Source organism: Nelusetta ayraudi, unplaced genomic scaffold (assembly GCF_046127955.1).
Source record: "Nelusetta ayraudi isolate G7.1 ecotype Tasmania unplaced genomic scaffold, CSIRO-AGI_Nayr_v1 ptg000146l, whole genome shotgun sequence".
Taxonomy (NCBI): domain Eukaryota; kingdom Metazoa; phylum Chordata; class Actinopteri; order Tetraodontiformes; family Monacanthidae; genus Nelusetta; species Nelusetta ayraudi.
Genome location: NW_027466196.1, coordinates 1,268,953 through 1,295,061, shown reverse-complemented (window position 1 = coordinate 1,295,061; position 26,109 = coordinate 1,268,953). Strand labels below are relative to the sequence as shown.

The following is a 26,109-nucleotide window of genomic DNA, read 5'->3' as shown; positions in this document are numbered from 1 at the left end:
TTAGTTAAAAATGCTGATGTTAAAATGATAAAAAAAAAAGGCTTATTTAGATAGCCCCCCCCCACACACACACACACACACACACACACACACACACACACACACACACACACACACACACACACACACAGTTGCAGAAGCTCAAAAGCACACACATTTTGGGATTTTTCTTTACAAGGTTGTCAGTCCGGCTGTTTTCCTGGAGTGTAGGCGTGAACGTTTCGTGTACGGAACCTTTGTTGCCACTCTGACGTTTCCGTCGGAACAAACTGTGGTGGGACTCCGACCGGGACAGCGGGGCAGGAAGCGGCTTCGCAACTTGTTGCCACGTCGGAACTAGCGCAGATCCGGTTCATTGTTTTATTGCAATATAACGAGGGAAAACTTCTTTTTTTCCCAAGGGTTTTGTTTATCCGTCGCAGTGATGGTAAGTGAAGGCGTTTGTGCGGTTTTAAAAGTCCAATAATGTTTCCTGTCCGTTACTCAAACGTTGAGTGTTAGCTGTCTGACTAGCACAGCGGCTAACCTCAGGTGAGCTGTACCGTTTTATCCGCCGAAGACGCCTTCACATCTTGGAATTGTCTTTTGTGTGTTTTCAGGTTTCCGTCATCAACACGGTGGACACGTCTCACGAAGACATGATCGTAAGTTTGTAATCCTTCCCATTCAGCTCAGGCTCGGCGAGTTAGCCAGCTAACGGTAGCAATCCTTGCAAAGTAAATACGTGTCGTGTCTCCCTCGCAGCGTCCAAGAGGATCGTGTCGAGATGACAGCCTGAGTCATTTCTGTACTTTATAGTTGTTTGTCGTCGTCGTCCTCGTTTTCGTTTTGTTCATGCAAACCCTTCACAAGCACAACTGCAGCAGCAGGCCAGTGGTCCAGGTGACGGTTGAAAGTCCCCTGTCAGAGGGTCTTTAACACCTCTCTGACTTGTCAAGATGAACTTGTTTTTTGTTTTTTTCTTCTTCTTCTTAAAATCACGCCTCTCAGGGAAGAAATAGTAATACAACAAAAGAGTTTAGTCTGAGCAGTTGAGAGGGTTCAGTTCCGACTTTGTCCACATTACACTGGTTTGAGACCAGTTTGACAAACGTAATCTAGTGGTTGGAAGTCTGGAGTTGGAGATGTTTTGTGCGACTGTCTTCCTATTGGACGACGTCTCAAACTGGACTTCTTCTTCTAATCCAAGTTTTATACCATCACAATCAATGAACTTTTTATATATATACACACACACACACACGTACTCATAAAAAATAAATGTTAATGTCTAATTGTACTTGAAATGATGATGCTGGTGTCCATATAGAAGATGATGGTAAGAGTTTGACAGTCGGACAGATCACACTCTGACATCCTCTCATTGTACAGGAAGTAGCGGCTGCTCGGTAGAAGGTAATTGGTCTGATTTGTGTGTGTGTGTGTGTGTGTGTGTGTGTGTGTGTGTGTGTGTGTGTGTGTGTGTGTGTGTGTGTGTGTGTGTGTGTGTGCGTGCTTGGCAGCACGACGCCCAGATGGACTACTACGGCACTCGACTGGCCACCTGCTCGTCGGACCGGACCGTCAAGATCTTTGACGTGAGGAACGGGGGCCAGATCCTGGTGGCCGACCTGCGAGGGTGAGAGCAGGTCCTCGCAGGGCAGTAGAGGAGAAAAAAAATGAAATAAATAAATAAACTATGGCGTGAAAAAGGAAGGAAAATCAAATACTTACGCCAGTATGGACAGTTCTGACGTTGACGTTCATGACATTGAACATACAAATAAGTGTTTTATTGCACCTTAATGGAATTGTGAGTGCAATAAAACACTTTTGTATGAGCATACATTTGTATGTTCAATGTCATGAACGTCAACGTCACTAGCCCAGTGGCAATATATCCCATCATGCAATGCGTCACTCACGCTGACCCAAAGTTGTGTGTGTGTGTGTGTGTGTGTGTGTGTGTGTGTGTGTGTGTGTGTGTGTGTGTGTGTGTGTGTGTGTGTGTGTGTGTGTGTGTGTGTGTGTGTGTGTGTGTGTGTGTGTGTGTGTGTAGTCACGAGGGCCCTGTGTGGCAGGTGGCCTGGGCTCACCCCATGTTCGGCAACGTGCTGGCCTCCTGCTCCTACGACCGCAAGGTGATCGTGTGGAAGGAGGAGAACGGCTCCTGGGACAAGATGTACGAGTACACAGGACACGAGTCGTCAGGTCAGGACGCCTGCTGCTGCTGCTCCCTGTGGTGCTGGTGGAGAACTCAAAGGTTTGACCTACTGTGTGTGTGTGTCTTCACAGTCAACTCGGTGTGCTGGGGTCCCTACGACTTTGGTCTGATTCTGGCGTGCGGCAGCTCTGATGGCAACATCTCCATCTTGACGCTGAGTGGCGACCAGCAGTGGAGCGTCAAGAAGATCAGCGCCCACACGGTGTGTGTGTGTGTGTGTGTGTGTGTGTGTGTGTGTGTGTGTGTGTGTGTGTGTGTGTGTGTGTGTGTGTGTGTGTGTGTGTGTGTGTGCGTGGAATGTACTGTATTTATTATTTTTTATTGCGTTGTCTTTTATGAAAAGCGCAATACAAATAAAATGTATTATTATGTATACATACACACATACATACGTTTTCATGTATATGCATATATATTTATATGTATGTTTGTATGTGTTTATGTACATGTATATCTGTGTCTGTGCTGCAGATTGGCTGTAACGCGGTCAGCTGGGCTCCAGCCGTCGTCCCCGGCAGCCTCATCGAGCAGCCGTCCGGCCACAAGCCAAACTACGTCAAGCGCTTCGTCTCAGGAGGCTGCGACAACCTGGTCAAGCTGTGGAAGTGAGTGGAGCTGCAGCTGCTGCTGCTGCTGCTGCTGTATCTAGTCAGACTGAGATGTGATGATGATTCCCGACCCCACCAGGGAGGAGGACGGCCAGTGGAAGGAGGACCAGAAGCTGGAGGCCCACAGTGACTGGGTGAGGGACGTGGGCTGGGCGCCCTCCATCGGCCTGCCCACCAGCACCATCGCCAGCTGCTCCCAGGTCAGACAAACCGCTGCAGCAGGGGTCAGGGGTCGGCAGTCCAGGTTTATTTTGAACTCTAATTGAGAAACGTCATGGGAACGTTGAGCCACGAGAGCTCGTTGGAAAACACAAGAAATGACAAGATTAGGTTTTCCTCCACCAAGATGTTGATTTCATTTCATTTCATTTTTAAATGTTTTTTTATTATTTCATTTCATTTTATTTTATTCTACTTTACTCTGGCCCGGACTGGGATGGCACAGGATTCTATTTAATTAATTGTTAATTAATTAATTTTCTTTACACTGGGATGGGATAATGTGATATTTATTTATTTATTTATCTATCTATCTATCTATCTATCTATCTATCTATCTATCTATCTATCTATCTATCTGTCTATCTATCTATGTAATTGGAACTGGGATGGGACAGGATGTTTTTTTAATTTCATTTCTTTTAATGATTTATTTAATGTATTTTTCTTCACTCTGGGACTGAGATGGGGAAATGGGATTTTCATGTATCAATGGATTAATTAATACATCAATCAGATTGTGGGGTCTGGGTTGATATGCGGTCGGGTCGGGTCGGGTCGGGTCGGGTGCTGACCTCTGGTGTCTTCTCCTCTGGTCCAATGGGCTCGGCAGGACGGACGCGTGTTCATCTGGACGTGCGACGAGCCGGCGGGCAACACGTGGACGGCCAAACTGCTGCACAAGTTCAACGACGTGGTTTGGCACGTCAGCTGGTCCATCACCGGCAACATCCTGGCCGTGTCGGGGGGCGACAACAAGGTCAGCGGTCACAATCCGAGTAGACCATCAAGCGGAAATGATCTCGTGTCGCTGCAGGAGAGCACGATGAAAGAGAAGTGGCGTAAATAAGGAAGTAAATGCATCAATAGAACTGGAGGGACTAAATTAAAGCTGCAAGCAGCGTTGAAGGGACTGAGCCTGCCAGTTTTAGGGTGTTTATAGAGACGGCAATTTTCTTTTTTGCAAATTGCAAACTGGGGTTGAAAGCTGCCAGGGGAGTTCCAAACACCAGCAACACACCAGCCTAGAGAAGTGCCCCCCTGTGGCGGCTGCAGGTACTGTTCACTCCCCGGTCATGTCGACGCTGCGTCTGCTCAGTATTTTGCAGCGTGATCAAAGATGCGACGTCAGTCATCGCAGAGGAACTGCAGTTGAAGGACGGCGGTGCAAAAATAATGAAAATCATTTTTTTTCACTTTCCCGCCTCCAGGTGACGCTGTGGAAGGAGTCTGTGGACGGTCAGTGGGCGTGTATCAGCGACGTCAGCAAGGGTCAGGCAGCCGTCTCCAGCATCACAGACACACAGCAGAACGAGCAGTGACACACACACACACACACACACACACACACGGTCCGCAGTCCTCGGAGATGAACGAAGCCTTTCTTAAAAAAAAGTACCAAACCAAGCGAGCAGCAGATGATGATGATGATGGTGGTGATGATGAAGATGTTGGGCCTCTTGGTCTCCTGGACTCAGTTCCCCTCAAAGCTCCAGAACCTTCAGCTCATTGGGTTTTTGTTTGTTTGTTTCCCTCGGCTGCTGAGCAGACAGTCGACTGAAGCGCAGGTTCTAACTCAACCCAGTTTGGATCTCCGACTCCGCCCATGATGCTCTGTTCCTGAAGACATTCCACCTCCTGCAGCAGCAGAGAACCAAACTCCAAATTGACTGCTCTGCTCCTCAACTGATGATGATGATGATGATGATGATGACTAATATTATTAAAAGCCAAACAAGCAGCCCCTGTTCTGTGCTCAGGTGTTCATGAGGTCTGATGTTGCTCTTTACTATCATCTCTTCTGGCTCTAACTGAGTCAAACAACACAGAAACCCAACCGGCGGCGCTTTGTTTCCTCTCAGCCGTCTGACGACGCGGCTGCGTTGCTGTTTTTTCACAGTTGATGTAATTAAAATATGATTTAAAAAGAACGGCTGGTGTGGCTCCCTGTTGTGTCACTGTTGCCATTGGTGTTGCAGCGTTCTGAGCTGGGTCCGGGTCTCTAGATCACTCGTGTAGGCTCTCGGTCTCGGACCGGACCGGACCGACCCGCTGGTGATGTTTGATGGAGAGCCTGGCTGGAGACTGGAAGCAAAGAAAGCTTCTGCTTGACCTCCTCGTCCCTCTGGAGCCCAGCAGAACTATGAGCGTGAGTGAGAGGAGAGGAGAGGAGTGTTTTGTTTTTTTAGCTCTGTGACGGCATGAGAATGGTCAATGACGGTCACGATCATAAATGAGAAGAGAACTGTGCAGGTCATCGTGTGAACACAGCAGAATTAAAGTCAGTCGTTGCAGAAAGTCAAAGAAATATTTGGCTTTTCTTATTCTATGTCCTCAAGCAGCTCAGATGATCCGATCGGAGGCCGCAGCTCGTCCTCATGTTTCATCACCTGTGCATGTGACACCTGAGACACCCCCTGACCTGGACATGGCTCCGCCCCTCCTCCATTGGCTCCGCCCTGCGGAGCTTTTAAGGGACCTGCGGACTCCCAGCGCTCACCTCTCTGCGCCCAGTTGGCCTCGCCTGGACTCACCTGCTGCTGCTCCGTCGCCCTCCCGTGTCGTCCATCATGAGTCTGAGCCGCAGCAAGAGGATCAGCTGCAGCAGCTCCGTCCGCAGCGCCAGCGCCAGCCGCAGGCTGAGCGGCCTGAGCCCGTCGGCGCCGCCTCCGCTGGGGGGCTTCAGCGGCGTCTCGCTGGGCAGCAGCTCCCTGTACGCCAACGGCCACCACCACCAGGGGGCGCTGGGGGTCCCGCTGGCCTCGCTGTCCGTCAACAGGAGCCTGCTGGCGCCGCTGGACCTGGAGATCGACCCGAGCCTGTCGCTGAGCCGCAGCCACGAGAAGGAGCAGATCAAGAGCCTCAACAACCGCTTCGCCAGCTTCATTGACAAGGTGGACGCACACTCGCAGAGAGAGAGAGAGAGACACACACACACACACACACACACACACACACACACACAGAGAGAGAGAGAGAGAGACACACACACACACACACACACACAGAGAGAGAGACACACACACACACAGAGAGAGAGAGAGAGAGAGAGACACACACACACACACACACAGAGACACACACACACACACAGCGAGAGAGAGAGAGAGAGACACAACACACACACACACTGCTGAAACCTCTGTCAATTTTACAAAAGAAAAACTGTTTACAAACGCAGTGTATTTATGAATAAAATCCTAGAAACCCATCTTGTTCTAGCAGGATGAATAATACGATGCGATAGAATCTATGAAGCCTGCAGCTGCCTGCTCTGCTCTCCTCTTCATTTGCACACTGAAGGTGCAAGCTACACACCTGTGTGTGTGTGTGTGTGTGTGTGTGTGTGTGTGTGTGTGTGTGTCCACCTTAATGCAGGTCTGACTGGTGACTTAGAGGTTAGGTCCAGACTAAGACCAGGGTTATGGTTAGACTGAGACTAGAGTTAGGTCCAGGCTAAGACTAGGGTTATGGTTAGACTGAGACTAGAGTTAGGTCCAGGCTAAGACTAGGGTTAGGTCCAGGCTAAGACTAGGGTTAGGTCCAGACTAAGACCAGGGTTATGGTTAGACTGAGACTAGAGTTAGGTCCAGGCTAAGACTAGGGTTAGGTCCAGACTAAGACCCGGTTCGCCTGGGTGAGAACCACCTGGTTCTCTCTGGCTCGGCCGCCCAGAGAGAGAGAGAACCTGCTTGTTCTCACGGAGTCGGTGACACGGCGTCACAATGGAGCCTTTGTTTGTCCTCTCACATCCGCGGATCCACTTCAAACCCCCCCAAGGGGACTCCGGTCCGGTTGCCGAACCAACCAAGGCTCCTCATTGTTCCAAACACACAGCGTCCTTTCTTTAGGAGCCGGAAGGAAGCCTCGGCTCGTTCCTGACGAAGAAGAAGAGGAAGAAGAAGAGTGGAGCAGGTTGGAAGAATCCTCCCACTGAGCCACGGAGGGGGAACCAGTCGTCAATCAGCGATCCATATTTGATGCGTCTGGACTCAGGTTTCCAGTAAGGGGGTAACAGAGGGTGAGGGGGTTGCGGAGGGGGTGGGGTCTCCTGCTTTGTTTCATGAGCTGATACGTCTGATTGGGTTTCACGTCAGCAACACGATCTGGACTCGGTCCGCTCGTCCGTTCAGGAAGGATGAGTCTCATCAGAGCTTCTCGTCTTCGTTTACTCAGTGGAACGGTTCCACCCTGCAGCTCAGAGCTGCTTCGCTGCTAACAACAACAACAACAACAACAAAATCCCTGATGCTGCTGGGCAGAGACTGAGTTTCAGAGGTCACCCGGTAGCAACAAAACAAAGATGAGTGGTGAATCTCGAGTTTCCAGCCTCAGAGTCTCGGCTTTCAGAGTGAAAGCCAGCAGGGGAAAGTGTGTCACCTGTAGGGGGGCGCTAGTGAGTGACATGTGAGATTGTGTGTCAGAGACAACGCGTCTTTGTTTCTGTCGTCACTCATCATTGCATTTTATTGCAGTTGGAGATTTCGAGAAGAAACAGCGACATCAAGTGGTTACATTTTAGATTGCAGCGCTCGTTTTCCACCGTCCACCTTCTTCTTCTTCGTTGGTTTAATTAGGGAACGCCAGCATTCACTCTAAATACAAAACAAACTGTCAGACAGCCTGGATTGTCCCCACCAGGCTTCCTTAGAAGTAGATATCTGTCTATCTATCTATCTATCCATCTATCTATCTATTTCTATCTATCTATCCTTAGAAGTATTAGAAATAGTGTAGTTCAAGATGGCAGCTAATTATATACACACATGTATATATACATATGCATATATACATAACCTCACAACGTGAGTACACCCCTTATTTTGCAAAAATTTGATTATGTCAAAATTTACCAAAGATAAAATGACACTTTGATACGTGTAAAGTAGTCCGTGCAAATGTGCTCTCTCATCAAAGTAACTCAACACACAACAATAATGTAATATATAATATATACATAATATATGTCTAAACTGCTAGCAACAAAAGTGAATACATCAATCAGAGACATTTTATGGGTAGGACTTACTGTTATTGTACTGCAAGTATACACTGTTATTAATGTATTCATGGGCAGTACATTAAGATTGTAATCAATGTAAAGATCATAAATCATTTTACACACTGCACCTGGAAATGATTGTCAGTGAAACGCAGCCCTCCACTGGTGCTGCTCAGACATTCAGCAGCTCCTTCACCCACTGCAGCAGATAAACCAATCAGCATCACCCAGTAGCCTCCAAGCCAGGAGCCCCCGGATCGCAGAGACAGGTGATAGTCAGAGACCCCCAGAGGAGGTCCAAACCTCCTGGCCCCGGGTGGGAGGAGCCACGAAACGGCCCCACTGAGTCCTGCCGTAACCGGATCAGTCAGGTCAGGACTCGGCGAGGAACACGACTCCCTCAGGGACCCAGGAGGCACAATGGACACAGGGAAACTGGAGCTGGTGACGCCCAGAGCTCCTCATCTGTCCCAGAGAGGTGACTGAGGACTTGAAGCTTCGGCGGGCGGAGTCAATCCCTGGCTGGGGGCGTGGTCACTATCACACACCTCCATGGCGATAAAGTGGGAAAGAGCTTTGTCCAGCTCATTGTTGTCTAAGGTGCTTTGATGACTTCCCACCTTGACTAACCCCTCTACTGGCCTCCCTCCATTGGCTTCCTGTACATTTTAGGATTGATTTTAAAATGTTATTGTTTGCTTTTAAGTGCCTAAGCAACCTGGCACCCACCTACCTCCCCGACCTGCCGGAACCCTATGTTCCTTCAAGGTCCTCTGCTTCTCCTGGCTGTTCCTAAATCCAGGATGAAGCTCAGGCCAGGCTGGGCTGTGGCAGCAGCAGCCCCAAAGCTGTTACAGGCCCCATCCTTGTTGATGACAAACCTCTTGAGTTTATGGAAGATTTCACCGACCTGGGCATCATGAGTGAGCACGGCGGAGCGTCAAAAGACATCAAAGCAAGGCTGGGAAACTCTCAGGGTGCCTTCTCCCAACTCTGTTCCATCTGGAGATCCAAACAACACAGCCTTCAAACAAAGATGCTCCTCTGCAACAGCAATGTCCAACCTGTTCTGCTGTACGGTTCTGAAAGCTGGGGAGTGGCCTAAACAGACACGAGGAGAGTGGAAGTGTACAAATAGTGAACAAATACGGCTCGCTTTTATTCTTTGGCTTTTCAAACACAGTATGACTGACGAACCCCAGCAAACAATCTCAGATCTGTCTCTGCGGCGTCAGCATGAGTATGCTAACAGATTCGCACAAACCACTGAAGGCTAAATGCTGGACGGTTCCTGCTCATTGAGGTGTCAACTCATTCGTTCACAAATGCTGTTACTGATTTAGAGGACCTTCTCCCTCCTCCAACCATGTGACCTCAGGTGCGGTTCCTGGAGCAGCAGAACAAGATGCTGGAGACCAAGCTGGAGCTGCTGCAGTCGCAGGGCGTGGGCCGCTCCAACGTGGAGCCCATGTTTGAGGCCTACATGGCCGGTCTGAGGCGGCAGATGGACCTGGTGAACAACGACAAGACCAAGCTGGACGGGGAGCTGAGGAACATGCAGGGACTGGTGGAGGACTACAAGCACAAGTAATGACGATGGTGATGATGGAGGAGATGATGATATGATGGTGATGGTGATGGTGATGATGATGGTGATGATGGTGACCACATCGTCACTCTCACCTCTGTCTCTGTCTCAGGTACGAGGACGAGATTAACAAGAGGAACAACCTGGAGAACGATTTTGTCATCCTGAAGAAGGTTGGGACACACACACACACACACACTAATGTGCACTGTCTGTAAATACCTGATTGCTAATGTTAATCGTGTGTGTGTGTGTGTGTGTGTGTGTGTGTGTGTGTGTGTGTGTGTGTGTGTGTCCAGGATGTGGACTCAGCCTACCTGGTGAAGGCTGACCTGGAGGACAAAGTTGGATCTCTGACTGATGAGATCAACTTCCTGCGTAACATCTACGAGGAGGTGTGTGTTTTTTCTTTCTTTGTTGGTTTGTGTGTTTGTTTTACACACATCTCCTCCCTTGACTCCTCCCACCCGCAGGAGCTGCGCGAGCTGCAGGCCAGCATCAAGGACACGTCGGTGGTGGTGCAGATGGACAACACCCGCAGCCTGAACATGGAGCAGATCGTGGCCGAGGTGAAGGCCCAGTACGAGGAGGTCGCTGGCCGGAGCCGAGAGGAGGCCGAGGCCTGGTACCGTAGCAGGGTGAGGACCGGGAGGGGGCGGAACCACAGTGTGACATCATCGCCTGTGGTGTGCAACGGTGCCAGGTCCAGTATCAATCCGGTACCAAACTAATTCAGGGCCAGAATCGTAAATGAAGGTGAAAGTGTCGTCAGGAAAGCATCGCTCTCAGCAGTCCCAATCTATGCCGATACCTACATTGCTTTCGATATTGGCGATATTTGGGTGGATACGCCCACCACTCATCATTACTCAGACAGCTACAATGTCCACATGACTGCTTGTTTATCATTCTAATTGTTACTGTGGATGTTTGTATTTATTAGGGAAATTTTCAGCGCTGCCGTGTAAACAGCGTTGTTTACACGGCAGCAGTAGGTCGGAAGTAACGGCAAACGAGTGGCGTGTTGTGAAATGAGCTCCCTGACTTCCTGTCTGCAGTTCGACCAGATGTCGGTGCAGGCCAGCCAGTACGGGGACGAGCTGCGGGTGGTGAAGGGCGAGGTGGCCGAGGTCAACCGCCTGATTGGCCGACTGCAGACCGAGATCGAGGCCGTCAAGGCCCAGGTGAGTGAGCGGCCGAACCCACGGGCTCCGCCCCTTTTCTTGACCCCCGGAGGACAAACGACCCGACTCTCGGCGCTCGCCGTGTCCTCCAGCGAGGCAGCCTGGAGAACCAGCTGGCTGAGGCGGAGGAGCGCGGGGAGATGGCCGTGAAGGAGGCCAAGGCTCGGACCCGGGACCTGGAGGACGCCCTGCAGCGGGCCAAGCAGGACATGGCCCGCCAGCTGCGGGAGTACCAGGTGGGAGCCTGCGGGGGGAGCCCAGGAGCACGGCCTTCACCGCCGTGGGGTGAAATATGAAGTCAACGTGGTGCTTTTCTCCTTCCGCCACCCACAGGACCTGATGAACGTGAAGCTGGCCCTGGACATTGAGATTGCCACCTACAGGAAGCTGCTGGAGGGAGAGGAGGACAGGTGGGAGGAGCTGGAGGAGGGGCTCTAGAAGGTCTGCGTGTTTCACCCCCTCAACTGTCTGTTTCTTCTCCTGCAGACTGGGACAGCAGTCCGTCCTCAACATCCAGGCCGTCTCCGGCTACAGTAAGTCACAGATTCCACCAGCGGGGGGCGACGTGGAGCACTGACTGCGACCTGCTGTGCAAACAGACAAACAAACACAAGCTACACAACAAGCTACACGAGTCATACGACGACTTTTTCAATGACTTGTCGCCGACTCTTTGTTGCAGGCAGTAAGAGCAGCAACGGCTACCACAGCGCCGGCTCCTCTCCAGGCCCCAAGCTGCTGATAAAGACGACGGAGACCAGGGACAACTCCAGATACAGCTCTCACTGAGCACCTGCTGCGTTCCTTTCAATTCTCACAACTTTGAATCTTTTGCAGACTCGCAGAATAGCTTCTGATTCAGTTAAAACGACAACAACAATGTACACTTAGACTCAGGACTCAAACTGAGGTATATTCAGAAATGATAGTGAACGTAGAAAAATACTTTAATATTCATGATGTGGTGGGAGTACAATGACTAAAGACCCCCCCCCCCCCCAGTTAGAGCCAGAAGGCAGAAGGCTTGTGACCTCTGCGCCTGCTCGTGATGTACCAGTAGTCTCTAGAGTTGTGTTGGGAATCAGTGCCTTGCTAGCGTTGTGCCTGGGATGTCGTGGGATGTTGTTATCGGGTCATGCAGGTTACTCAATAAAACGTAGAAACAGACTCTTTATTGTTCATGCCTTGTCATTTGTCTCAACTGTTGCATCAACCCGTCAGGTGACCAATCAGCTTCTCATTGAACCTCTGTCTTCTGGTTTTAAGAGGAGAGAGAGAAGTTTTCTTTCATTCACTGGTTAAAATGTCCTGTTGTTCCTGTGAGAGCAACTGTAATCACAGAAATGCCACCGTCTCATACTGACACCGTATTTACTTTTACTGTCTGTTTCAGTCACGACGGGTGTTTGCTGACTTTCAGTACAGACAAAAGCATACAAAGGGGAAGATTTGTTTCATAACTGAAGGTGTTGTCAATGCCTATGTTCATAATATACACATTGTAATCCTTTCATACAAACACTTCCTCATTTGAAGTCGTTTTTTTTGTTTTTTGTCTTTTACCTGGATGGAAAATAAAATAGTCGCCTTTTTCTTTAAAGCAGTTTGCTTCCGCGTCGGCCTCCGTAGCGAGGCGGAAATGATGTAAACGGGGAAGGAGGCGGAGTCAGAGTGAGCCCCCCCCCCCCCCCCCCCCCAAAAAAAAAGCAACTAACGCCTTCGCCGACCAATCAGTGTTTGCCGTGCGAGTGCGTCACAACCGGCTGCGCCATGTCAACCAACCACGGCCAACTCGACGTTTACATATTCATAACTTTCCGCGGGCTTTTTTGGTCACGTGGTCGTTTCGCGCGAAAACCCCATCGAGAGGTGGAGCTGCTGTCGCCGTGACAAAGACTGAGACACTCAGGCTCGACATCATGGAGGTGAGTGAGGAAACTTTCTGTCTGTCTGCTCGTCCCAACTCTCCAGCGAGCGTGCTCGCGGTGGGAGCGCGAGGCCGCCTCGCGTGGTGAACAATGTCCGGGCGCCGACTGACTGGCGGCATTGATTTACAGCCGCGAGTCGAAGGAAGTCGAAGACTAATTTGTTGGAAGACGGTGTTTCGGAATTAAACCCGCGCGCTGCTCAGAACCCCTTTGGTTCTCCGGTGGTGGATCGGTTCCATCGTCTCTTCTGGAAAACACCGACTTCCCGGCACGTGGATGAAAGTGTTTTTTGTTTCTGCGCTCCCGGCAGGATTCTTCTCAGTCAGCCAATGCCATGACCAGCCCCGGCAGGACCTCCAGGAGGGGGGAGTACACCTCCAGCCCGGGCCGAGACCTGCCCCCCTTCGAGGACGAGTCGGAGGGTCTGCTGGGAGACAGTCTGCTGCCCGAGGAGGAGGAGGACGGAGACGGGGAGGAGCTCATTGGAGATGGCATGGAGAGGTGAAGACGAACCTTCACTCGACCCACTGTCACAGCTTTCACACCGCGTTGTAATTTGTCATTATTGATGCATTTTGTTTTATTTTTCTATTTTCAACACGGAAAGAAATCTTAAGGAAGCAAAATTCATAAAACACAGAAAAGAAAACTGTTCATTTGTTCATATACAGACGTCCAATTTCACAGATGCTCCTCCCTCGTGTCTGTTCATCGATATGCGTCTGAAATGTTCTTGTCGGCGCTGTGCTCAGGGACTACCGGGCCATCCCGGCGCTGGACACCTACGAGGCGGAAGGTCTGGACCTGGATGAGGAGCTGTCAGAGTTGTCGCCTGGAGCTCGAGCTGCTGCTGAGGAGGCCATGAGGATCAGGGATCGGGAGCACGGCGTGAGCGGCAGGCTCAGGAGAGGACTGCTCTACGGTAAGAAGAAGGGAAAACTCACGTTTTACTTCCTAGTTTTTAAATGGAAGGAAGCCGCAGAGTTCTGGCCTCCTGCTGTTGGGAACTGTAGACGGAGTTTCTTTGTGGCATCGTGATGACGGAGAATTTCTGTGGAGTGATTGAAAATTCCATCGCAGCATTTGGGTGAAACGTGAAGCTATCGCACTATTCTGCGATAATTCTCAGGTTGTAGCATGAAGCTATCGCGCTATTCTGCGATAATTCTCAGGTTGTGGCGTGAAGCTATCGCGCTGTTCTGCGATAATTCTCAGGTTGTAGCGTGAAGGTATCGCGCTATTCTGCGATAATTCTCAGGTTGTAGCGTGAAGCTATCGCGCTATTCTGCGATAATTCTCAGGTTGTAGCGTGAAGCTATCGCGCTATTCTGCGATAATTCTCAGGTTGTAGCGTGAAGCTATCGGCTGAAACTTTGATTATTATTTTGAAGGTCATCACTGCTTTACGTGATAATTGCATTGACTTCAGCCCAGGGTCTTTGGAAGAAAAGAAATGCTGACAAGACCGTTGTGTGGAAAAAAATAAAATGCATGTAATTTTTCATAATTTAAATTTTCCAATAGAAAGCAGGTGCAAGTTAAAAAAAACAAAAAACAATTTTCTTGATAAAAATTTGATGGAATTGATTCTCAATGCTTTCAAACTGTTATTAAATATGCGCTCAGTGTGTCCACCTACTGGTAGGAAATGTAAACAGCCCAGGAGCAGTCATGGTAGTTTGGAGCGATATGGAGTCCTGGTCCTGGTCCTGGTCTCGGTCTCCTGGTGTTGTGAGGGAAGTGAGTTGTGAAGGTGATGAAGGTTCCTGCCGTGTCCTCCAGACAGCGAGGATGAGGACGACGAGCGTCCAGCCGCCCGACGGAGACGCCTGGCTGAGCGGGCAGCAGAGGGCGCCACCGAGGAGGAGGACATGATCGAGAGCATCGAGAACCTGGAGGACATGAAGGTAGGGAGACGGACCCAGATGGAGAGCTTGGGATGTGCTGCGTGGATGTGCTGCATGAGCCGCGGTGTCTGTGGTTCTGCAGGGCCACACGGTGAGGGAGTGGGTCTCCATGCTGGCCCCCCGGCTGGAGATCTACAACAGATTCAAGAACTTCCTGCGCACCCACGTGGATGAAAATGGCCACAACGTCTTCAAAGAGAAGATCAGCGACATGTGCAAAGGTTGGTTGGTCTTCCACTCGGATTTCCTTTCTTCTTCCGGTCGGTCGGTTTGTGTTCAGGGGTTCCCATGGCTTTGATCGGTCCAACACATGCGTGTCCTCCTCCTCCTGTCCCACCAGAGAACAAGGAGAGCCTGGTGGTCAACTATGAAGACCTGGCAGCTCGAGAACATGTCCTGGCCTACTTCTTACCTGAAGCCCCCAGTGAGATGCTGAAGGTGAGTCTGTCTGTCTCCCTGTCATCCTGTCATCCTGCCTGTCTGCCTGTCTGCCTGTCTGCCTGTCTGCCTGTCTGTCTGTCTGTCTGTCTGTCCGTCCGTCCGTCCGTCCCTCCCTCCGTCTGTCTCCCTGTCATCCTGCCTGTCTTTCTGTCTCCCTGTCATCCTGCCTGTCTGCCTGTCTGTCTGTCTGTCCGTCCGTCCGTCCGTCTCTCCGTCTGTCTCCCTGTCATCCTGCCTGTCTGTCTGTCTGTCTGTCTGTCTCCCTATCATCCTGCCTGTCTGCCTGCCTGTCTGTCTGTCCGTCCGTCCGTCCGTCTCCCTGTCATCCTGCCTGTCTCTCTGTCATCCTGTCTGTCTGTCTGTCCGTCCGTCCCTCCGTCTGTCTCCCTGTCATCCTGCCTGTCTCCATGTCATCCTGCCTGTCTGTCTGCATGTCCGTCCATCCGTCCGTCCCTCCGTCTGTCTCCCTGTCATCCTCCCTCCCTGCCTGCCTGCCTGTCTGCCTGCCAGTTGCTTGAGCAGGTCCTCTCTATGAAGTGTACAGATGCAGTGTCCCAGTGTGGTTCTCCATGGATTCTGAGTATGCGGTCAAGTCAATGTTGGGTGAAGTCCAGTGATGGAACCTGGACCTGAACATTGTCATATTTAAAGGAACGTTGTGATGTAGGATCTGAATGGCTACAGTGTTGGAATGACTTGCACCGTGTTCTATTGTCTGTGCTGTGCTGCGGTACTGCAGCAGTGTGTGGCGGTGGTGCCAGAGGTCCTTGGAGGTCCTCACCGAGCTGCGCTTGTCTGCTCAGATCTTCGACGAGGCGGGGAAGGAGGTGGTCATGGCCATGTACCCCAAGTACGACCGCATCGCCCACGAGATCCACGTCCGCATCTGCAACCTGCCGCTGGTGGAGGAGATCCGCTCGCTCAGGTGACCCGCCCGCCGTCCAGGAGTTTCCCCACCAGGAGTCCGTTGGGAGACCACGACCGCCGTCTAGTGGAGGATACATGTCCTCCGCTAGACCTTCTTCTGGTTATTCCTGTGTTAAGATTTGGGAATTTTGGAAAATGTTCCACCGTTGAAAGTTCCTGGATGTAGGGTTCCTGTGGGTGGTGTCACCAAGGTGAAGAACATCTGGGAGTGAAGGACGGAGACCTTCACGATCAGTGAATAGAGGAGCCCTCTGATTGGTTGCTCTTGCTCTTGGCCTGATTCTTCCCCCTGTCTCTGTCTCTCTGTGGTCCAGGCAGCTCCACCTCAACCAGCTGATCCGGACCAGCGGGGTGGTCAGCAGCTGCACCGGTGTGCTCCCTCAGCTCGGCATGGTCAAGTACAACTGCAACAAGTGCAGCTTTGTGCTGGGTCCGTTCTTCCAGTCGCAGACCCAGGAGGTGAAGCCCGGCTCGTGTCCCGAGTGCCAGTCGCAGGGACCCTTCCAGATCAACATGGAGGAGGTGAGGAAGCTTTAATGAGACGCAGAGGTACTGAGAGCTCATGTTGCTGATGCCACTAAAGACTTGGGGGGGGGAGCAGCAGCAGCAGCAGCAGATGGATGGAGCCACCTCATGGGAGGAAACAATCCATCATCTGACATGGAGAAAACATGGTGCTGGAATGTCGATGGAAAATCACAATCAGTGTCTTTGAAGCCCCCCAGGGGTGTTTAGCTCTTAGAACCGTCCAGAACCACCTAGTACCATCTAGCTCCACCTAGAGCCACCAGGGTGTTTAGCTCTTAGGACCATCTAGCTCCACCTAGAGCCACCAGGGTTTTTAAGCTCTTAGAGCCATCCAGAACCATCTAGAGCCACCAGGGTTTTTAGCTCTTAGAAACCATCCAGAACAATCCCGAACCATCCAGAACCACCTATAACTATCCAGAACCATGCTGGACCACCAAGGTTTTTAGCTCTTAGAACCATCCAGAACCATCCAGAACTATCCAGAACCACCAGGGTGTTGAGCTCTTTATTGAAATGGCTCTGGAAACACTGCAAACATGTAGGAGGTGCAGCTGTTTGATGACTGAATATTAAAATAATTTCTTTGTGTTTGTTGGGCCGGATTAATGGGCCCCCAGTGGCCCCCGGGCCGTAGTTTGCCCACGCCAGTACTAGAGTGTGTTTTTTTTTTGTGTGTGTTTTTTCCCCAGACTGTGTACCAGAACTACCAGAGAATCACCATCCAGGAGAGTCCTGGTAAGGTCGCCGCTGGCCGCCTCCCACGCTCCAAAGACGCCATCCTATTGGCCGACCTGGTGGACAGCTGCAAGCCAGGGGACGAAATTGTGAGTGAAATTTCAAACCTTTGAACCTTTTGGAGAACCCACCTGTGCATTACAGCGATGAACTTGACTGACTCACTGACTCACTGACTGACTCACTGACTCACCGACTCCCTCGCCAGGAACTGACGGGCATCTACCACAACAACTACGACGGCTCCCTCAACACCAGCAACGGCTTCCCAGTGTTTGCCACCGTCATCCTGGCCAATCACGTGAGCTGCAAGGACGACGGCCTGGCCGTGGCCGAGCTGACGGAGGAGGACATCAAGGCCATCGTGACCTTGTCCAAGGACGAACGCATCGGAGAGCGGGTGAGCGTGGCCAGTCGGCCCTCCTCCCTGGAGCTGCGATGGTCCCCCCCCCCGGTCATCCCGAGAGCTGGGCGTTGCAGTGTCCCGTTGGGAAAACGTGCAGTGACCCTGGCCTGACCACTAGAGGTCACTGTTTCACAGCCATACTTGACCCATCGCTCTTCTCTTTCCTGCAGCTCTTTGCCAGCGTAGCGCCATCTATCTACGGGCACGAGGACATCAAAAGAGCTCTGGCGCTGGCTCTGTTTGGAGGAGAACCCAAGAACCCAGGTGGGCCTCTCGGGACCCCCCTCACCCCCCCACCCCTCACGACGGTTGTGTTTTTCCAGATGATTGCCGGTGTGACTCCCTCTCTGTCTCTCCAGGTGGGAAGCACAAGGTGCGAGGGGACATCAACGTTCTCCTGTGTGGAGACCCCGGCACGGCCAAATCTCAGTTCCTCAAGTGCGTATGGAGCGGTTTTTAATATTCAATGGGAAAAAACAATCAAAGCGCTCATTAATGTCACCTGGGAAGCGTTGCGTGAGTCCCAAGTGCGTCCAGAGCGACAGGAAGTGGACGCCAGGCGTCACTGCTGCAGGTGGCGGCTTCCTGCACTTCCCTCCACTGATGGGAATATAAAGCTCCTCCTCCCGCTCCTCCTCCCGCAGGTACGTGGAGAAGGTGGCGAGCCGCTCGGTCTTCACCACCGGCCAGGGGGCGTCGGCCGTGGGGCTGACGGCCTACGTCCAGAGACACCCGGTCAGCAGAGAGTGGACCCTGGAGGCCGGAGCTCTGGTGCTGGCCGACCGAGGAGTCTGCCTCATAGACGAGTTCGACAAGGTGCCTCCTCCTGCTCCTGCTGCTGCTCCTACCACCACCCCCCTCCTCCTGCTCCACCCCCTACCATCACCCCCCCCCTCCTCCTCCTGCTGCTCCTCCTACCACCACCCCCCTCCTCCTGCTCTACCCCCTACCATCACCCCCCCTCCTCCTCCTCCTGCTGCTCCTCCTACCACGACCCCTTTATTATTAATATATAATAATAAATACAACAATTGTCAGACAGAAATGTGGGAAAATAATTGATGCAGCCTAAGAAAAGCAGGTTGATTACAGAACAGTGAGAGAGAATGAAATGCGTGTGTGTAAATATTTAAATATACGTTTTTAAGAATTTCAGAGTTTCAAAAGGACGTTTTTGTCTTGTGTGCAGATGAACGATGCTGACAGGACGAGCATCCACGAAGCCATGGAGCAGCAGAGCATCTCCATCTCCAAGGCCGGCATCGTCACCTCGCTGCAGGCACGCTGCACCGTCATGGCCGCCGCCAACCCCATCGGTGAGACGCCTCCTCACGCCTCCTCACGCCTCTTCACGATTCCTCACGCCTCCAACAAGAGCTCTGGCTCCTCACGACTCCTCATGACTCCTCGCGACTCCTCACGGCTCCACACGACTCCTCATGACTCCTCACGCCTCCTCACAGCTCCTCACGCCTCCAACAAGAGCTCTGGCTCCTCACGGCTCCTCACGACTCCACACGGCTCCTCACGACTCCACACCGCTCCTCACGACTCCACACCGCTCCACACGACTCCACACCGCTCCACACGACTCCACACGACTCCTCACGACTCCTCACGACTCCACACGACTCCTCACGGCTCCACACCTCTCCTCACGGCTCCAACAAGAGCTCTGGCTCCTCACGGCTCCTCACGACTCCACACCGCTCCTCACGACTCCTCACGCCTCCAACAAGAGCTCTGGCTCCTCACGGCTCCACACCGCTCCTCACGACTCCTCACGCCTCCAACAAGAGCTCTGGCTCCTCACGACTCCACACCACTCCTCACCACTCCACACCACTCCTCACGGCTCCTCACGCCTCCAACAAGAGCTCTGGCTCCACACGACTCCACACCGCTCCTCACGCCTCCTCACGCCTCCTCACGAGTGTCCCCCCTGAGTGTCTTCACCGGAGGTCAAAGTCGCCACCGAGCTCCAAACCCTTCACACTCGGTTTCTTTCGGTGCATTGAGGACGTGGAATTTTTTGAGTGGCTCTGCAGAAAGCAATGAATGACGACTCCACTGACACATTGTACATGGTGGGCGATTGCCAAGTGAGTCTGCGTTGGCCCTGGTGTGACCTCTGCCCTCTGATTGATCCACAGGCGGGAGGTACGACCCCTCGTTGACCTTTGCCGAGAACGTCGACCTGACGGAGCCCATCGTGTCCCGCTTCGACGTGCTGTGTGTGGTCCGGGACACCGTGGACCCGGTGCAGGTGTGTGTCACACACACACATACACACACACACGTGTTACCTTTCCCCCGTCGAGACGTCTTTCAACGATGTCGATCACAGAGCGTAGCAGCGTTAATATTGGACTTCCTGCTGCAGTCCATGACAGTTTAGTCGGGGGGCGGGGCTGGCGGGGGGGTCAACTGTTGGCTGACCTCTCGCTCTTTGTGATGTGTGAGCAGGACGAGATGCTGGCTCGCTTCGTGGTGGGCTCCCACATCAAGCACCACCCCGGCAGCAGCAAGGACGGCGCCTCGGAGGAGCCGCTGCTGCTGACCAACACCTCGCAGGCGCCCCCTGTTGCCCAGGAGCTGCTCAGGAAGTACATCATGTACGCCAAGGAGCGGGTACGGACTCGGCTCGCCGTCGGTCACACGTCTGTCCGGTGGCAGCGGTGAAATCCACACCAGGACCACAGAGTTCAGGGAGTCCAGTAGAAGTTTTACAAAACACAGATCATCCAGTTAGAAGTGTTCTCTCGTGATACATGATGTCATCAGGAGCAGCTGATGTCATCAGTTGCAACTGATGACATCAGCTGCTCCTCTATGAGTTCCACATTGTAAACTTGGCTTCCCCAGACAATCCAAGGTTAACAAGAGTACAATAATAATGATAATAATAATAATAATAACAATAATGGAATGCAGAGTATGACACTATACCATTTAGTTGATGATGATGTTTCTATCTCCCCCCCCCCATCTCCAGGTCCATCCCAAGCTGAACCAGATGGACCAGGACAAGGTGGCTCGCATCTACAGTGACCTTCGCAGAGAGTCCATTGTAAGAACTGCAGAAAAATAAATTTCTTTTTTTTGGGGGGGGGGGGGGTGGCTGTGGTGGTGATGATCACAAGAGTTGCCCTCTTGGACTTTAAGATGAGCTGGATGAGTGAGAAGTTTGACAGACAGACAGACAGACAGACAGAGTTTAGTACTGTGAACACTGGAGCCTCCTCTGGCCCACTGCGCTTCCTCTGCTTGACCCGCCTGCTTCCGCTCCTGGTTCCGCTTCTGGTCCACAGGCCACGGGCAGCATCCCCATCACCGTTCGCCACATCGAGTCCATGATCCGCATGGCCGAGGCCCACGCCAAGATGCACCTGAGGGACTACGTGCTGGAGGACGACGTCAACATGGCCATCAGGGTGGTGCTGGAGAGCTTCATCGACACGCAGAAGTTCAGCATCATGAGGAGCATGAGGAAGGTGAGCCGGCGCCGCTGAAGGGAAGGAAGTCGACATGTTGGAGGCCTCAAACTGGCGAGACGGAAAACTGTGCAGCTCTGTGTTCACCTGACGACGGGTTCATTTTTTTTATAAATGTATTATTTATCTAAGTTTACTGCGTGGGACTTTTATCTGTGGCTTTATTGCATTTGTTTTAACTCATCAAGTGTATTATGTTGTCATATGCACGGTAAAGAAACACGTTTCCCTGTACGATGAAACTCTTACTTTGCTGTCCACTCAAAGCACCAGTGGTTAAAAAAAAAAAAAAAAAACACAGGAAAATAGTGTTAAAAGGAGTATAAAAACACAACATAGTAAATATTGAGAAGGTAACTGTGCATGAGTGCAGAGATTTGTAGTGGGTACTGTAAACAATAAATGACATCTATCTTTGTAAAGTGTCCCTAAGTGTTTAGAAAGGCACATTTTGAAATGAAGCTTATTATTATCATGATTATTATTATGATTGATTTGCTCTTCACCTGGCCACTGTCTCTGTCCCCCGCAGACGTTTGCTCGCTACCTGGCGTTCCGTAAGGACAACAACGAGCTGCTGCTGTTCATCCTCAAGCAGCTGGTGGCTGAGCAGACCTCCTACCTGCGCAGCAGATATGGAGTCCAAAGTGATTCTGTCCAGATAGCGGAGAAGGACCTGCAGGAGAAGGTGTGTGTGTGTGTGTGTGTGTGTGTGTGTGTGTGTGTGTGTGTGTGTGTGTGTGTGTGTGTGTGTGTGTGTGTGTGTGTGTGTGTGTGTGTGTGTGTGTGTGTGTGTGTGTGTGTGTGTGTGTGTGCTGACACTACTTCTCCTGCTTGCTGCCCCATGCAGGCCAGACTCATCAACATCCACGCCCTCACAGACTTTTACGACAGCCTTCCCTTCCAGTCCAACAAGTTCAGCTACGATGGCAAGAAGAAAGTGATTGTTCAGCAGATGTGATCTTCTTCTTCTTCTCCTGCTGCTTCCTGGAGAGACAACACAGATTGCAAAGATGATTTTTTTTTTTTTTTACAGAGACCAGATGTGTATGTATGAGAGTTCCTTCTCTGTCCTTTGTTTTGCAGGCGCCATGTGTATTTTCCCCTGTAGTGGTTTGTTATTGTTAATAAAAAAATATGTTGATAAAAATGTTGCGCTCCAAGTGTTTTTTCATGTTAAGTTTCTTTTTTTCTGCAGGTGATGTGACAGGTAAGATGGTTTCACTGAGTGGGATGCATTCAGCTTCACTGTCATTGCACAACACAAGTACAGAGCAACGGAGTGCAGCTGGTCTCCAACCAGGAGTGCTTAGCAGTCACTGCAATACAACTGTCTCTCATATACACACACATACACACGTGTGTGTGTGTGTGTGTGTGTGTGTGTGTGTGTGTGTGTGTGTGTGTGTGTGTGTGTGTGTGTGTGTGTGTGTGTGTGTGTGTGTGTGTGTGTGTGTGTATATGTATATATATATATATATATATATATGTTTATGTGTGTATGTATATATATGTGTATGTATATGTATGTATATATATGTGTATATATATATATGTATATATGTATATATGTATATATGTATATATGTATATATATGTATATGTATATGTATATATATGTATATGTATATATATGTATATATGTATATATATGTATATATATATACGTATGTATATATATATACGTATATATATGTATATATGTATATGTATATATGTATATATGTATATGTATATATATATACGTATATATGTATATATATATATATACACGTATATATGTATATATGTTTATGCATGTATGTACACACATACATATGTGTGTGTGCGTGTGTGTATATATAGTTTCTAACTGTACAATATAAATTCTGAACACAGACACCAGCAGCCCCCCTGCTGACCCCCCCCCCCCCCCCCGGGGCGCCCATCAGGAAATGCAGTGGATCCGCCACTGCAGCTCAGCTCAGTCCGCACAGAGCTTCTCACAGTGTGAAAGAACTGCGAGCAAAAGTGTCACATGATGGTGTGGATGCATCCGTGACGCTGGAAACCCAGGCCAGGCATGATGACGGAGCACTGTGTCGCCAAACTGCCGGCCCTGCCCCCCCCCCCCCCCCCCCCCCCCATGCTCCCCTGCTCCCCCCCTCTTTGTTGCCCCCTTGTGTCAGTGGCGCGCGGGGTCTCTGCCGCAGGTATAGCGACCCGACACGCGGGGAATTTCCGCCGGACTTCTCGCTGAGCGGAACAACTGGCCCACAATGCGGCTGTCTGCGAGAGAAAAACTCGCCAGGTTTTCACACGGATGCGAATCCCCGGTGAGGAGATGAATGATCGTGGTCATAATAATAATAATAATAATGATGATAATAATAATAATGAGAATAATAATAATAATAATAATAATGAGAATAATAATAATAACAATAGAAAAAAAATCCAAGTCATAGTAATAATCGCAGGCATTACACAATAGCGCTGCTGCCTGGAGGCGCTGCGCTGTCTCTCAGACAAACCCGGCAGAGTCTCCGCTCACTCGGCGGCTGCGCTTGCTTGACAGCTGTGGGGCCAATGGAAATATGTGCGGACTAAACACCGCCCGCGTGCAGCCAATGGAAAAATCCCAAAATGCCGAGCCGCCGCTGAATTCGGCCCCCTTAACGTTAGTATGGCCGCAACATCCACATCGCCCCCGACCGCCGCGTTCTTCTCCGCTCGCCTCGCGGAACTGTGCGCGACCGCGGCGCCGCTGATGGTGACAATCTGTAGGTAAGAGGCGTCGCGCGGGCTTCCTTTTTTTTTTTTTTGCCATCTCGTCTCGTGCTCGTCTCCGTCCATGACACGAATACGTGTCTTGCTCTCTTGTGTGTGTTGTCTAGACTAGGTGTTGGAGGAGGGAGGGGGGGGGCAAACAGGTAATAACTCCGGACTGAACTACGCTGATTGCATCGCGTAAATCAAATATACGTGTTTTTTGTCTCGATGGTCCGCGCGCCAGTTTTGTGCATTGTCACTCTTGTCCCCCCGGCACACGCTGCCCTCCGCATCTCGCGCCCTCTCTCCGCTTCTCCTCTCCTCTCCCTCTCTTCCTCCCTGCTAATTTTTTTTTTTTGTGTGCATTTTTCTAAACTGTCATGGCGATTTTTGTGTCCTTGGAAATAAAAAAAGAAAGGAAGAAGAAGAAAGAAAGAAGCATCGGTGACTCGAGGCAAGCGCGCGACGGTCTGTGTGTCGACCAGTGCGGCGCGAGGCGAGCTTATCTGTGCCAAACATCTGTGTGTCCACGCTTAAAGACAACAATAATGTGCCGTGTTGTTGACGCCTGGGAAAGGCAGCGAGCGATGCAGCGGCGAGCGAGCTAGCGGAGGGAGCTAGCAGCTGGGTAGCAACTGGTGCCGATATGACACCAGTGCTGCTGCTGCTGCTGCTGTGTCTCCTGGCCAGTGTAGCCGCTGCTGCTGCTTGCTTGCTTGCTGCTGCTCGACCAGTCTGCTTTTATAAACAGACAAAGTTGGTCAAAGTGAGCCAAACAGCCGCCCAGCTGCCTTCAGTGGCCTTCCGAGGCAAGGGTTGGAGTTGTTGTCATGTTGTGTTGCGACTGATCTCCACCTTGGTGGTGTTGTTCTGCTGGTCCGAGGTGGTCTGAGGTGGTCTGAGTTCAGGCCCCTTGTGATGGCAGCACCGCCACTGCAGGCTGCTCACTGCCACTCTAAAGTTTGCGCTCACCTTCTGGTGCCATTGTTTCTGCACTGCAGATACTGAAGACTTCTAGACGTCTGCCATGATGCAGCAAACACCTTCAATAAGTCTAAAGATGCTTTTTTTATTTTTATTTATTTATTTATTTATTTTTATAAATTTATTTATTTATTTTTAATGAAAAGTGGCTATTTTGAAGAATTTCAAAATAAAAGATGTTTGACTTCTTGTTCGCTTTGTGTGCTCCTCTGCAGTTGCGGTGAACTTCAGTGAGAAGCTGCAGTGTCCACAGAAAAGACTCTCGAGTCCAAACTTTAGACTGCTGGTGGTTAGGTGCAGTGAAGCAAACACTGAGTTTGTGTGTTATGTTCTCTGATGGCAGTGTGTGCAGTGAAGTCCACTGCGCTCACTGGAGGCAGTGCAGTCACCAAGACCCCTCAACCAGGCAGCTGTTTCTTCAGCTACTAACCAAGTGGAGTGAGTCCTGGACGGTTGAGGCGCGTTTCATTTTTATTTTTATTGTTTAGCTCTTCCTGTTATTCCTCCAGCTGGTGTCCTGCGGTTTGGCAGTGTTCTGCAGTGACCGCTTGGTCGCAGGCGCTCACTGGAGGCAGGACGTGAAAGGTGGACGCCGTGTTTGTTTTTCAGCTGTTGAAGGCCTTAATGGCATTCACTGAAGTCTGTACCTGAAGTCTGTACCTGAAGTCAGTGCCTGAAGTTAGTGCCTGAAGTCTGTACCTGAAGTCAGTGCCTGAAGTCTGTACCTGAAGTCAGTGCCTGAAGTCTGTACCTGAAGTCTGTGCCTGAAGTCTGTACCTGAAGTCAGTACCTGAAGTCAGTACCTGAAGTCAGTGCCTGAAGTCAGTGCCTGAAGTCAGTGCCTGAAGTCAGTGCCTGAAGTCTGTACCTGAAATCAGTGCCTGAAGTCTGTGCCTGAAGTCTGAGGACCAGATCAGAGGATGTGACAACACCTGGGGGGGGGGGGGCTGCAGCTTCCTGCTGCTGCAGTTTGTTTAGAAAAAGCAAACCAAACAAACAGAATAAAGACGTTGCATTATTCTCATACTTTATTTGAAATCTGCTCTACTTTATTTTTTACCAACAGTTCCCTGCGCAAAAACCGCAGCACTCTGAAAATATCAAAGAATTGAAACGATAACATTTGTCAAAGAACACAGTACAACAACGCATCCTTTCACTCGTGATTAGGACAATTAGCGTTTTTGATGTGTTAAATATA

At 50.8% G+C, this 26,109-nt stretch overlaps 4 protein-coding genes and 1 long non-coding RNA gene across 7 annotated transcripts in view; 4 read left to right on the top strand and 1 right to left on the bottom strand.

Moving 5' to 3' along the window:
- LOC142879788 (uncharacterized) overlaps positions 1 to 26,109 on the bottom strand; it is a 236,548-nt gene that overhangs the window by 107,440 nt on the left and 102,999 nt on the right. The gene's annotated exons all lie outside the window — the stretch shown is intronic.
- sec13 (SEC13 homolog, nuclear pore and COPII coat complex component) lies at positions 256 to 4,961 on the top strand. The gene is made up of 9 exons (XM_076013180.1): positions 256 to 427; positions 600 to 644; positions 1,503 to 1,618; positions 2,039 to 2,190; positions 2,275 to 2,405; positions 2,675 to 2,808; positions 2,891 to 3,011; positions 3,644 to 3,790; positions 4,242 to 4,961. Exons 1-9 carry the CDS (start codon positions 425 to 427, stop codon positions 4,350 to 4,352), a joined length of 960 nt encoding a protein of 319 aa, XP_075869295.1. The 5' UTR covers positions 256 to 424; the 3' UTR covers positions 4,353 to 4,961.
- LOC142879750 (keratin, type II cytoskeletal 8) lies at positions 5,258 to 11,971 on the top strand. 3 transcript variants are annotated; one of them, XM_076013178.1, is made up of 11 exons: positions 5,787 to 5,924; positions 6,882 to 7,051; positions 9,411 to 9,619; positions 9,733 to 9,793; positions 9,920 to 10,015; positions 10,094 to 10,258; positions 10,679 to 10,804; positions 10,897 to 11,040; positions 11,138 to 11,214; positions 11,291 to 11,337; positions 11,487 to 11,971. In XM_076013178.1, the coding sequence occupies exons 3-11, from the start codon at positions 9,438 to 9,440 to the stop codon at positions 11,591 to 11,593; spliced, it is 1,005 nt and encodes a 334-aa protein (XP_075869293.1). In that variant the 5' UTR covers positions 5,787 to 5,924; positions 6,882 to 7,051; positions 9,411 to 9,437; the 3' UTR covers positions 11,594 to 11,971. The 3 variants fall into 3 exon arrangements, with proteins under 3 accessions (XP_075869292.1, XP_075869293.1, XP_075869294.1); XM_076013177.1 differs by lacking the exon at positions 6,882 to 7,051 and having other exon boundaries at positions 5,258 to 5,924; XM_076013179.1 differs by lacking the exons at positions 5,787 to 5,924; positions 6,882 to 7,051 and adding an exon at positions 8,325 to 8,510.
- mcm2 (minichromosome maintenance complex component 2) lies at positions 12,574 to 22,327 on the top strand. Its single transcript, XM_076013300.1, has 20 exons — positions 12,574 to 12,729; positions 13,043 to 13,233; positions 13,485 to 13,654; positions 14,515 to 14,639; positions 14,722 to 14,860; positions 14,980 to 15,077; positions 15,884 to 16,005; positions 16,322 to 16,529; positions 17,228 to 17,362; positions 17,482 to 17,673; positions 17,850 to 17,943; positions 18,039 to 18,117; positions 18,324 to 18,495; positions 18,869 to 18,995; positions 19,833 to 19,945; positions 20,146 to 20,310; positions 20,675 to 20,749; positions 20,991 to 21,173; positions 21,706 to 21,861; positions 22,024 to 22,327. Exons 1-20 carry the CDS (start codon positions 12,724 to 12,726, stop codon positions 22,132 to 22,134), a joined length of 2,661 nt encoding a protein of 886 aa, XP_075869415.1. The 5' UTR covers positions 12,574 to 12,723; the 3' UTR covers positions 22,135 to 22,327.
- Positions 23,647 to 26,109, top strand: part of chd6 (chromodomain helicase DNA binding protein 6) — a 34,607-nt gene continuing 32,144 nt past the window's right edge. Inside the window, 1 exon segment of the mRNA XM_076013398.1 lies at positions 23,647 to 23,935. Within this exon segment, the coding sequence (XP_075869513.1) occupies positions 23,839 to 23,935 (97 nt within the window). The 5' untranslated portion in view covers positions 23,647 to 23,838.